Source organism: Hyperolius riggenbachi, chromosome 3 (genome assembly GCF_040937935.1).
Source record: "Hyperolius riggenbachi isolate aHypRig1 chromosome 3, aHypRig1.pri, whole genome shotgun sequence".
Classification (NCBI taxonomy): Eukaryota; Metazoa; Chordata; class Amphibia; order Anura; family Hyperoliidae; genus Hyperolius; species Hyperolius riggenbachi.
The window spans coordinates 139,108,786-139,122,694 of record NC_090648.1 but is presented as its reverse complement, the minus strand read 5'-3'; the positions used below and the strand labels follow the sequence as shown (position 1 = coordinate 139,122,694).

At 46.3% G+C, this 13,909-nt stretch overlaps 2 protein-coding genes across 3 annotated transcripts in view; one reads left to right on the top strand and one right to left on the bottom strand.

Annotated features, from left to right (window-relative positions):
- GOLM2 (golgi membrane protein 2) overlaps positions 1-13,464 on the bottom strand; it is a 98,413-nt gene extending 84,949 nt beyond the window's left edge. The window contains exon 1 of one of the 2 annotated variants that reach the window (XM_068274981.1): positions 12,997-13,464. In XM_068274981.1, coding sequence (XP_068131082.1) covers positions 12,997-13,323 — 327 coding nt within the window. In that variant the 5' untranslated portion in view covers positions 13,324-13,464. The remainder of the gene's footprint in view (positions 1-12,996) is intronic. The other variant, XM_068274979.1, reaches the window with a different exon arrangement.
- Positions 13,465-13,589: 125 nt separating this feature from the next.
- The window catches only part of FRMD5 (FERM domain containing 5), a 173,749-nt gene continuing 173,429 nt past the window's right edge, over positions 13,590-13,909 (top strand). The window contains exon 1 of the mRNA XM_068274977.1: positions 13,590-13,703. The gene's annotated coding sequence lies outside the window, so the exon portion shown is untranslated. The remainder of the gene's footprint in view (positions 13,704-13,909) is intronic.

The window sequence follows — 13,909 nt, the reverse complement described above, 5'->3', positions numbered from 1 at the left end:
CCAGCTTTTCTGTTTCCGCATGCCTACCGCCCGCCTACCGACACCATTCTCCAGAAAACCCGGCACAATGCTTATGAATGACCACCCAGAAGGCTAAACTACCGACGGCGGTATTCTCCCGCACGGGTTCTCCTTACCGCCAGCAAGTTTATGAATGATAGCCAATGAAGTTTACATTTCTAACTAACCTATTCAGATTTACAGTTCCACTTATGCCAGGAATCGCTTGCACAGTGAACTAGCCCACAATTCCTGCTGCATGATGGTCAGGCTGACTTTTTTGCTTCAGTAGTTTCTCACTTCCACAACTAAACAATCCTTGCAACCAGAAAACCTCCATTCTTCATATTCATTTTGGAAAAATACATAAAAAACGTATTTAACCATTTCAGCCCGCTGGGATTTTTCACCTTATGCATCAGGGCAATTTTCACCTCCCATTCATTCGCTAATAACTTTATCACTACTTATCACAATTTATTGATCTATAGCTTGTTTTTTTCCGTTACTAATTAGGCTTTCTTTGGGAGGTACATTTTGCTAAGAATAATTTTTTTATAAATGCATTTTAACAGGAATATAAAGAAAAAAAAAAATGGAAAAAAAAAATAATTATTTCCCAGTTTTCGGCCATTATAGCTTTACAATAATACATGCTACCATTATTAAAACCTATGTATTTTATTTGCCCGTTTGTCTCGGTTATTACACCATTTACATTTTGTCCCTATCACAATGTATGGCGCCAATATTTTATTTGGAAATTAAGGTGCATTTTTTCCGTTTTGCATCCATCACTATTTACAAGCTTATAATTTAAAACATTTTCGTAGTATACCCCCTTCACATGCATATTTAAAAAGTTCAGACCCTTAGGAAACTATTTATGTTTTTTTTAATTGTACAGTAATTTTTTTTCCAATAAAAAAATTTGGGTAATTTTTTGGTGTTTGGAAATAAACCGTTATTTTTAATGTTATACTGTGTATAAAGTGCCTTGAAAAATGTATGTAGATGTAGTTTTACTATTTGGCCACAAGATGGCCACCTTGAGGTTTTTTCCCCCTTGTGCTTCTCTCTTCACGGAAGCACAAGGAGGCTGGTAAACTTTTTGTTTTTATGCAGAAAGACTGCGGCCTCTGATAAGAGACCGTCGGTTTTTTTGCTGGTGACTTAGATCAGTGAACGGGAACCATGTTCCCGTTCACTGATCCCAGGGCTACCAGGGAACGGCACGGGAGCGCGGCACCACAACAGAGCAGCCGCCTGGACGTGAGGTTCACATCCGGGTGGCTGAAATGGTTAAAGTGCAGCTTTATTTAGGGGCTATTTCCACTATGCCTGAATCTGCAGCATTTCCCCCGCATGCGAGTGGGGCGGGGAAACGCTGCCTAATAAGCTAGGTGCTGTCCAGATTGCACTGCGGTGCAAATTCAGATGGTATGCTTCAGATTTATGCAGCACATAGCGGAATCCCTATAGCAATTCAGGCTATGGCTACGCACAATGGGAGCCGCGGCTGAATCGGATATGGCCACAACTCCTAGTGGAAACCGCACTTAATAAATATTTCAAATGTGACATTATCAGCATCCTGGGGTATCACACATGCTTAATGTGGTATGTTTTCATTGCTTCTTTCCCTAAGGAGATCTTTACTGTCTCTTGCATGGGGCTGCCATATTGCTTCTGATATCAGCATTCCCCACACAGACTGGGTGACTTCACAACATTTTCCCAGCCAATGGGCTCTATTCACAATAGGCAGTTCAGTGCTGTATTTTACACTTTTTTTTTTTCAAATTCACTAAAGTTTTCCCCAATGAGGCAGAAGTTCGGTAAGTTGCCGAACATGCCTCAATTCACTAAGCCCTGGTTGGTAAGTGTCACTTACCAGCCTTCTAGTAGGGCAGCAGGCAGGCAGGGAGCTGTGTGCGTGACTCAGGGCCCGTTTCCACTATCGCAAATCCGCATGCGTTGCCCGCATGCGGATTCGCACAGCCAGTACAAGTGGATGGGACTGTTTCCACTTGTGCGTTTTCCTGCACGTTTTTCTGTGCAGAAAAAATCTGCAGGGTAGGGCCCTCAGAATTCGCCTGCGTGTGGAATGCAGGCGAATCGCACGCAATGTATTTAATAGGGAAATCGCATGCGTTTTCCCCATGCGTTTTTTGCCGCGATTTCGCATAGGTACCCATGTTAATTCACACAGGCAGTGACATGGTTAAAATCGCATCACCCTAACCTATGCGAAATCGCGGCAAAAAACGCATGCGGAATCGCACCCGCATGCGATTTCGCCTGCGGTGATTCGCCGGCGATTCCGCAACGCAATAGTGGAAACGGGCCCTCAAAGGTTTTCTGTCCAATGCAGCCTGTCATCCCTTTTCGGATGTGCTGCATCCACCAGGGGGAGCTCTTCTGTATGCTAGAATACAAATATGCACATGCCTGCAGAAACGTCAGCTTCCTTTGATTTGATACAGTGAAAGACCAACCCGATATCCCATCGCATCAAATCAGTGAGAAGCAGACTGTGTGGCTCTCCTTATTGGCTGCCTGGCTCTCCCCAAAGGCTGAAGGAAGAAATGGAGCGCACTATAGTGCATTACCAGGGTTGGGCTTTATTCGCAAATAAAATAATTATACTCACAAGATTGAAAATGTACAAAACGCCTCTCAGCGGTACAGCCAACCGCTTCACTCACTGGCAGTATGGCGGCGGCACGCTGTGGCCAGCAGCGCGATCTCCGGTGGACAGGAAAGCCGTTGCGCTGTAGGAGTGGGCGTGGCTGGAGGTCAGCGTGCGTAAGAAGTCATGACGCGTTTCGGCACTCTGCACCTTCGTCAGATGACGTCTATACGCACAGCACGCTATTTAACTAGGTCCCTGAGCCGTAGTCATGGCTCCAGGGAAGCTCTTAAATAATAAAATCTTTATTCAAAAAGAGACAATACATAAAAAACAAGGCTAAGGGTGGGCGGAGGTGGAGCTATGTGATGGAGTTTCTCCATACTCCGGAATACATGTTTATATAATTCATTCAAGCAGGGTAATGTTAAAACTAAGGATGGGATATACTGGCTCACAGCGCTCACAGCGCGCCCTCCATATCCTCTCTAGATTCTTCCATGCAAAAATTGTGTAATATATATATATATATATATATATATATATATATATATATATATATATATATATATATATATATATATATATATATATATATATATATATATATATATATATATATATATATATATATATATATAACTACAGCAGCATATACATTATGCAAATTAGGAAGCAGATTAGGAAAATAGTAAAAGCAATAAAAATCACAGATTACAAGCCACAGATTAAGGCTAATTTCACAACAGGACGTTGCGTTAGAGGGGGCGTTAAGGTCGCATAACGTCCCCCTAACGGAACGCCTGGTGGTGCTAGATCTGGACGTCAGAGTGAGCCGCGTTGTGCAGCTCACTCTGGCGTCAGTGATGCCGTGATGCGCACTCTTGTGCGCATGCGGCATCACGTGGTCCCGCCGGCCAATCGCCGCACAGAGCGGCTGCTCCAGGAAGTAAACACTGCACGTCATAACGTGCAGTGCATATTAATTAGCCATGTGCCTGGCCGCTCTCCGCTCCTCCCCAACATTACTGAGCATGTGCAAGCAGTCTAACGCGGATCAGCCGCATCCAAAGTACTGCATGCAGTACGTTGTCTTGTGACGCAGCGTTACAATGTAACGCGTCCGCACTGTGAACAGCCCCATTGATTTTTTATTACTGTGCGGTGGGCTGCGTTACAGGCTGCTCTAACGTGCGCCTGTAACGTCCCACTGTGAAACCAGCCTTAAACTCAAATATAAATGTACAGAATTAGACATGGCAATATTATGATGGATAAAAAAAGAGGCTAGCATAACAATCCAGGTGTCATATGGACTTAGACATGCTCACCGATATAACCAATAGTATCTGTACAATAACGGTATATACAATATGAACTTTTCAAAAAAGATATAAACATGTATTCCGGAGTATGGAGAAACTCCATCACATAGCTCCACCTCCGCCCACCCTTCGCCTTGTTTTTTATGTATCGTCTCTTTTTGAATAAAGATTTTATTATTCAAGAGCTTCCCTGGAGCCCTGACTACGGCTCAGGGACCTAGTTAAATAGCGTGCTGTGCGTATAGACGTCATCTGACGAAGGCGCAGAGCGCCGAAACGCGTCATGACGTCTTACGCACGCTGACCTCCAGCCACGCCCACTCCTACAGCGCAACGGCTTTCCTGTCCACCGGAGATCGCGCTGCTGGCCACAGCGCGCCGCCGCCATACTGCCAGTGAGTGAAGCGGTTGGCTGTACCGCTGAGAGGCGTTTTGTACATTTTCAATCTTGTGAGTATAATTATTTTATTTGCGAATAAAGCCCAACCCTGGTAATGCACTATAGTGCGCTCCATTTCTTCCTTCAGATTTACATTGCCTTGATCCTTTGGAGCAGCACAGTACAGCACACCAAGGAGTTGGGAGGAATTGTGCATGTGACTATACCCCTCGCATTGGAGCGCAAGGGATTTTTTCTTATCTCCCCAAAGGCTGTCTGTCAAATCTACCACACAGAGCCAGCATGGCGAAGGCCAGTTATCGGCTGCTGTGAGCTTGAGAGGTAAAATAAATAAATTTAAAAAAATGCGCCAAAGTGACTGGGCAGCAAACTGCCATGGTCGGTTCCATCCCTCTCAGATCAATCCCCTCTGATCTGTTTTTGATCAGTTTGCCACATCAGGTGGCAAACTAAACGTATATGGCCACCATATAGCCTCATCTATATGGCTCTCAGCCCGTGTCACCCAATTTCTGCAGGAGACACCTTCACTTTTCTGGCCAGCTAGCAGCCTTGCAAGATAAGGAACACCTTCTACAAATGTCATCAAGATCTTCAGGACAAAAGATGCACCAACATACAAACAACAATCCCCAGACTACAGTAAAAAAAACAAACGTAAAGACAATATGCACCTTAAAAGCAAGCAAACAACTCTGTAGAAAAGAAATACAATTGCTCATAGCAAACACTTTGTTACAGTTGGCACTACTAAAGCTGCCCACACACGAATCGATTTTTACCAGCAGATTCAAATCGCTCTGATTCGAATCTGCCAGTTCTATGACGCAACAAGCCACACAGATCTTGAGTTTCATCAAAAATCGATCAACATTACGGTTGGACTGTAAATTTCAATTGATCGGACCCAGCCGAAGAAGATTAGGCCCTGTTCAGACTGCCAGCGTTTGTAGAACGCGTATAAATTCAAAGAAACACAAGTTGGAAAACACATGCATTTGATAGCGTTTTATCTTTTTTCCATTCACTTCAATCCGGAATCGAGCAAAAAAACGATCGGGCGGGAGATCAGACATGTCGGAAATGATTGAGCAGTGTATTCCCAGCATAACACTGCAGTTCGATAGATTTTCAATAGATCTATTAAAAATCTGTGTGCAGTGTTTAAGGGTTAAGGGTGATAACCGTTGATCCCTCTCTGATCAGATTCAGATTAGAGAGGGATTGATCTGTATGCCATACTGGGTGGCAATCCTGTTTGAGCAAACAAAAATTGCCGATGGATGAACTTACTTTCTGGTTCTGCTCCTACAAACTCCTAGATCAGGTTTAACTGGAATTTATGTATTAAAAAATTTTGATCATTAATCATTTGCAAGGTAGAGGGCACCAGGGCTGTGGAGTCGGTCCAAAAATCCACCGACTCCGACTCCTCAGTTTAGGATTCCACCGACTCCGACTCCACGACTCCGACTCCTCTAATTTGCATATTACAATTTTGTTGATTAAAAGTATGTAACATGAAATTCGTCTCTTAACTGCCAACGCTTAGGAATTTTACAAGACAACTGAAGTGAGAAGGATATGTAGACTACTATATTTATTCCCTTTAGACTAAAACTAGTCCTTGGTAAGAGTACTTGTAAAAGGTACAAACCGGAACAAAGAACATCTATCAGGCCCTAGGCAATGTAAGTGTGGGTACATGTAAGAATGATGTGCAGGTACTCTGCAGGGGAATGAGGAGATTGTAAACAGACAACACCTATGTGTTCAATGTGCACAGCATTCTCAGTAGATTCCCTGCAGCTCTGTGGGGAGTGCATATGTAGAGTATAGTACTACTGTGTAACAAAGTAAACCTGAGACAGATGAAATTAAAAGTTTTATACATACCTGGGGCTTCCTCCAGCCGCCTTCAGGATAATCAGTCCCTCGTTGTCCTCCTCCACCACCTGGATCTTCTGCTATGAGTCCAGGTACTTGAGCCAGTCAGGCGTAGTGCGCATGCACACACTCCGCCGCCAGGAGCATACTACACCTGTGCAGCACTATTGCGCAGGTGCAGAATGTTCCTGGCTGTGGGAGCGGCATGCGGCCGGACAGCACTGACTGGCTGAATTACCAGGACTCATAGCAGAAGATCCGGGTGGTGGACAGTGAGGGACTGATTAGCCTGAAGGGGGCTGGAGGAAGCCCCAGGTATGTATAAAACTTTACTTTTAATCCGTCTCAGTTACCATTTAATTTGTAGTCACCAAACCAAATTTTAATAACATATCAAATTATTTTATTTCATCAGCAAAGGTAGTGCATACATTTGCATAAATCAGCATCAATGCAGAATTATTTCCATCTCGTTGACCATCTCTATTAGTGACATAGCTACACATCAGGCTTTATTCTTACAGCATAGATGTTATTTAGTATATATAAGAGATTCCTGTGTACACATCATATACCGTATTTTTCGCCGTATAAGACGCACTTTTTCTTCCCCAAAATGTTGGGGGAAAAGTGGGTGCGTCTTATGCGGCGAAGGTACGGATTTCGGGAGGCAGAGGTGCGCAGGGAAGCACTATATACATTACCTGCTCCTGCCGCCGCGCTCCTGGCTCCAATCCTGGCTCCCCGATCCTCTTTTTCCATCTACCGCTGCCCGCGCCGAACATCGCTGGCCGGTCTTAATTAGCCGCATGGATACGCTATAAGCACACCACGTGCCGGGGTCACGCATGCCGCCGAACGCTGGCCGGTCCTAATTAGCCGCGTAGGGATACGCTATCAGCGCACCACGTGCGCTGGGGTCACGCATACGCATGTGTGACCCGGCGAACGCTGATAGCATATCCCTGCGCGGCTAATTAGGACCGGCCAGCGTTGTTCGGCGGCATGCGTGACCCCGACACGTGGTGTGCTGATAGCGTATCCCTGCGGCTAAGACCGGCCAGCAATGTTCGGCGGGGGCAGCAGCGGGCAGCGGTAGATGGAAGAAGAGGATCGGGGAGCCAGGAGTGCGGCGGCAGGAGCAGGTAATGTATGTGTACTCACGCTGCCTGCACAGGGGGACACCGGCACTGGAGGACAACAGGGGGCCACAGGCACAGGGGACACTGCCACAGGGGACACTGCCATAACAGGGGGACACTGCCACAGGGGACACTGGCACAATAGGGGACTCTGCCACAGGAGACACTGCCACAACAGGAGACACTGCCACAACAGGGGACACTGCCACAACAGGGGGACACTGCCAAAACAGGGGGACACTGCCACAACAGGGGGCCGGGGACACTGGCACAGGGGGCTGCAGGCAGAACAGGGGGATACAGCAGGCACAGGGGGACACGGCAGGCACAGGGGGGCACGGCAGGCACAGGGGGACACAGCAGGCACAGGGGGACACAGCAGGCGCAGGGGGACACAGCAGGCGCAGGGGGACACAGCAGGCACAGGGGGACACAGCAGGCGCAGGGGGACACAGCAGGCGCAGGGGGACACAGCAGGCGCAGGGGGACACAGCAGGCGCAGGGGGACACAGCAGGCGCAGGGGGACACAGCAGGCGCAGGGGGACACAGCAGGCGCAGGGGGACACAGCAGGCGCAGGGGGACACAGCAGGCGCAGGGGGACACAGCAGGCACAGGGAGACACAGCACAGGGGGACATAGCAGGCTTTGGGGGACACAGCACAGGACCAGCACAGGGGGACACAGGAACAGCCAATCACTACACTGACCACATAGAGGAACATAGGCAGGCAACATGGGAACAACCAATCATAACACTGTCCCCTTATGTAGTGTAATAGTATGTAATGTAACTGGAAAGGGGGGTAAAAAGTCCTTAAGACACCCCTGCATCATAGACACACCTAGGTTTAGTTTTTTCTTTTTTTCCTGATTTTTGCCCTCTAAATCTAGGTGCGTCTTATATGCCGGAGCGTCTTATACGGCGAAAAATACGGTATACAGTCACAATCAGATATGTATATCTGACCTTAAAAATACGGGGACTGCTTTATTGAAGCAGCACAAGTAACTAATTTTGATTGGTTTATTTCATTTTTGTGGACTAAGCACAGCTATTACTGTATATATACATTATTTTTAATGACTATTATCTGAGAAATAGAACATTTTATCATATTTTCTATTTTAATTACAGTTACAAATTCATTAGGAGTCGGAGTCGGTGCATTTTTCCCGACTCCGACTCCAGGCACCCAAAATTGCCCGACTCCGACTCCACAGCCCTGGAGGGCACACATAGTACGTTGGAAATCCAGACAAACTGCTGGCAATGCATGGCACTTTTACAGGAGTTTTGGGCTCTCACTGGCATTTTTAACAGGTGTTGAATAACACTTACTGGAACTTACGTAATTGCTAGTAATTTCTGTCACACTGAGGAGTATGTTCTATTGAATTCTATGCTAGTAAAAATCACTATTCAGTGCCACTGTAATGCCTGCAGCTGGATATTGAGGAAAGCGAGCAAGTGCCAGGCATTTAGTGTGAATTGGCCTTATTTGGAACAGTGGAGGTTCCATGGTCCTTGAATTTTATAAGAGCTACAAAACAGCATTAATAAAGTGAAATTACAGTCTAGCACAACATACAATACAATCCTAATGCCCTAATCTCTTTTGTCCATATAGTTATCCTAAATATGTTTGCCCCAGGTACTGTCATCTGTGTACAAACCCCGTGCCCCCTATCCCAGATCACAGTGCAGCAGTGCTGGGAGTTCCCATTGTATGGAAATGTTATTTCCAATTCATTTTGAAAGGTCTTCAGTGAGGAAAATTGAATTATGAAGCCTGTACACAAACTCCCTGCTGTGCTCGTTTTAGTCTTATTTCCTAAAATAGTGATAAAATAACTAATTGGAGCTCTCTGCATCAACTGAAGCGAGAGGGATATGGAGGCTACCATATTTATTTCCTTTTAAAGAGACACTGAAGCGAAAAAGTGAATTGGTTATGTACTATGAATAATTACTAGAAGATTAGCAGCAAAGAAAATATTCTCATACTTTTATTTTCAGGTATATAGTGTTTTTTCTAACATTGCATTATTCTATAATATGTGCAGATTACACAACACTCAGCATTCAAAATGATTCTTTCAGAGCAGTCTGTGAAGTAATGACCTCTCCTCTAGCAGAGAAAAAGTAAACAGTTCACTTACAGTTGAGATAATAAAAGTCAGATAACAGCCCTCTCCAGGACTAACTTAGTCGGAGAGCTTAATGGCTTGTTTGCATAGAGATAACAACTGGAGTTTCTTAACTCTTCCTGTACTGGAAACAATTAGACCGATGTATCTGATCTTAATGTTTTATTTCTTAAGGCCCATACACACGTCGGATTTCCGCGAACGACGGGTCGTTTGAACATCCCGTCGTTCGCCCGCTAAATCGGGCGTGTGTACAGGCTGTCGTTCGCTTGATAAGGGTGAGTTTGAGCGCGGCGGATCGCTCAAACTCGCCCTTATCAAGCGAATGACAGCCTGTACACACGCCCGATTTAGCGGGCGAACGACGGGACGTTCAAACGACCCGTCGTTCGTGGAAATCCGACGTGTGTATGGGCCTTTAGCTGTACTACACATTGATCCTCGGCCTCTAAGGGCTCGTTTCCACCATAGCGAATCCGCATGCGGCGCCGACATGCGGATTCGCTTGGTACATTGAAGTGGCCATGGCTGTTTCCATATGTGCGGCGTGCGGGAGCGATTTGGCGGCGGGCCAAATCTGCACGACGGGACCCACAGAATTCGCCTGCGTCGGGAATCCATGCGAATCGCCGCTAATGTATTTAATAGGAAAAACGCATGCGTTTTTACATGCGTTTTTACCTGCGATTCGCGTGCGATTTCGCACCTTTTTCAATGTTATTTTGCCCTGGCAGAGTCATGGTTAATTTCGCATGGCACCCTGCCATGCGAAATCGCGGGTAAAAACGCATGCGGAAACGCATCCGCATGCGTTTTTACAAGCGTCGGGATGCCGGCGAAATCGCGTCGCAACAGTGGAAACGGGCCCTAATACTTTAGCCACATACCCTGAACAAGCATGCAGCAGATCAGAGGTTTATGACATTGTCAGATCTGACAAGATTAGCTGCATGCTTGCTTCATTGTGTTATTCAGACACTACTGCAGCCAAATAGTTCAGCAGGATAGCCAGGCAACTGGTATTGTTTAAATGTAAATAAATATGGCAGCCTCCATTTTCCTCTCACTTCAGTTGTCCTTTAAAGTTACTTATAAAGCCTCATACACTGAGGGATTAATGTCACCTGGAGGGATTGTGGCAGACACATATGTACAACACTCGGCCCGAAGTGCAGCTGTGCAAACACCTTATAAGAGCTACTATAACGTCTCCAGGATTGGAGAATCAGAAATACACATTGAAGACAAATATAGCCCTTTATTGATAACACTTTACACACCCAGCCTGGCCATAATTTTGTAATGCTAGGTACACATGATGCGTTTTTTCGGTTTATTTCCCGTTAAATCGATTCTACGCTCAATTCTCTTATAAATTTCCATTCACTTATATGAGAAATCAACCAGAAAAACGATCGGAAATAATATCGTCTATGTCGGAATTTATCGAACCATCTATCTGCCGAAAAAACGTATGGTGTGTAACTAGCATTAGACAAGGGTAGTTATACTGCACAAAGTCCCAGTCAGGACATTCAATGATAACACACACGTTTTTATAACAGAAGTATTAATGGCATTCATCATAACCAACGTACTGAGCAATATCACTCATATCCTGGTTAAACCCGGTGACAATACAGAATAGTTAAATTAAACACGGAATTAAGACAATAGTCAAGCAGGATCTGGACATTGTTTTCAGTCCACTCAGCACATCCATTACAGGCTAGTGATGGTCATGTCTAGAAGAACTTACTAAGAATATGTGATCAGTTTGGCCAACCTCATAGAGAATTGCATTAACGTGATTGGGTAGACAGGACCCATCAGGGCCGGCCTTAGGTTTCACAGCGCCCTGAGCGAAACCTGGTTTTTTGTGCGCCTCTACATCCTCTTCACGCATACACGCGCACACACACAGGCCCATATGCAATTCACCTTTTCTCCTGAGATATCTCCTAGAACAGTGGCTCACAACCTTTTTGACATCGTGACACATCACGCCAAATGCTCAGATCTCTGTGACACGTCACATATGTATAATAGAAAAAAAATACTATTACCAACCACGAATGGATGGAAAGAGTGTATTATCCTGAATACACTTAAAGGGGAACTGAAGAGAGAGATATATGGAGGCTGTCATGTTTATTTCCTTTTAATCAATACCAGTTGCCTGGCAGCCCTGCTGGTCTATTTCTCTGCAGTAGTATCTGATTAAAACCAGAAACAAGCATGCAGCTAGTCTTGTCAGATCAGACTTATAAGTCTGAACCACTGAAACACCTGATCTGCTGCATGCTTGTTCAGGGGCTATGGCTAATAGTATTAGAGGCAGAGGATCAGCAGGGCTGCCAGGCAACTGGTATTGTCTAAAAGGAAATAAACATGACAGCCTCCATATACCTCTCTCTTCAGTTCCCCTTTAAAAATGAAGGCTGGAGCCTTCCAGGAATATAAATAAAAACAATCTGTGGTACAGTTAGCCGCCCCCTCCCTCCAAATTTAGAATGATAGCACAGCACCGACAATTTGCACCACGCGTTATAGCCGCAGTGCGCCCCCCCCCCCCCCCAAAAAAAAAACACCCTCAGACTCATAGGTAGGTAGCCAGGTATAGGTTCCCCCAGTATAGGATCTCATGTGTAGGTGCCTTCTATATAGGTTGCCAAGCATAGGTGCCCCCAGTATAGAAAGTCAGTTAAAGGTCTCCATCGCCCCCATAAGTAGCCAGGCGTAGGTTCCTCCAGCGTAGGTAGCCAGGTGTTGGTGCTCTCAGTAAAGGTAGCCAGCATTAGGTGCCCCCAGTATAGGAAATCAGGAGTAGGTGCCCTCAGTATAGGTAACCAGCTATAGGCGCCCCCTTCAAAGCCGGTGCCCTGAGCGACCGCTCAGGTCAAAGGCCGGCTATGAGCACCCTCTCTAATTGCTAGCGTATGGTCCCCTTCACAGAGTTAAAGTGCATACGCACATCTGATTTTGATTGTCCAATCACTGACCAATTTTACAACTTCCATGGGAGGACTAGCAGTGTTTGAATACAATGAACAGATGTGTAGGTGTGTACAATGTGTAGGTAAGATCTCCTGCTACACAGGGTTGGTAAAACTGGATTTGTGTACTTGGCTTTAGTGGTGTGTAAAAAACTGCACAATCAGATTGTAATGTGTGTGGACAATTAATATCACTTAATAGTCAACTAGAGTTATTATTTGCAGAAGAGAGTCATTCTCTTTCGAATCCCACACATTACACAGTCTCAGCCCAGAGGTATCATAACAGCACAAAGGTTAGCATAACATCTCACACAGACACACGTCCATCCCCAGCATCATGATGTCACACACAGGGGATGGATGTTCCCATGCACATGATGATGCCAGGCTACTGCCCGGGTCACACACAGGCTCGGCTGCTGGTCGTGTTATGATGTGACACACACAGATCCGGGTCTCACCCTGTCCACCTCGCAGCGCTGGGCCTCCAGGTCCCGGGCCTGCAGCCTCTCGCCCACATTCTGGTACTCGCCCAGTCGCTGCTCCAGCTGCCGCCTGCTGTTCTCGGCCTGCACCATCAGATCGGAGTGCCTCTTCTCCAGCCGACTGCGGGCCACCTCTGTGCGCTGCACCTGCTCCTGCAGAGCGGCCAGGTCGTCCTGCAGTGCGGCCTGCCGGGAAGACACGCTCCAGTAGTTAAACGCCAGCAGGGCGATCACCACCAGCAAGGCCACCAACACAAAGGGGGGCAGGCGGCCCGTGCGCCTCGGGGCTCCGAACCCAACCATGACAACCCCTCCGTCCGGCCTAGCGCTCTCCGCTCTGTCTCCCTTCTCCAGCTCCACCTACCCTGCTAGCAGCGGACACAAGTCAGAGCACCAATAGGAGGGCAGGACACCAGCCTCGCCAGAACAGCAATTGGGTCATTTGTTCACACTCGCTCCGCCTCTCGTTTACTTGAGGCATAGTGGATTCAAGCTTAGTTGCGAAAGAAAAAGAAGTACAGACAAGGTACGCATGCGCAATACAGTTCCGCATTCGTTGTCATGGCCGCGTTGTCTGTCTCCGGGGGGCGTGGCAGGAGCGTCTGGTTGCCATGGCGATTGCGCTACGATTTAGCGACCGGTTGCTACAGAGTCTGCGCATAGTGTAGAGATTGCAACGTCAGGTAACTAGCTAAAATCTGACGGAAGTTTGCTCTCCTGGGTATATTGGGATCCGTGTCACCTTCCAGACCGTTGTAACTATAGCTTAAAACTGCTGTCTATTGTGACTCAATAGGGGACTAGTGGTTATTAAGCAGATGACTGGAATTCGTGGCACCAAGCATGGCTATATTTTGTTGTGCCCTTATTAATAAGCATGTCAGGCAGT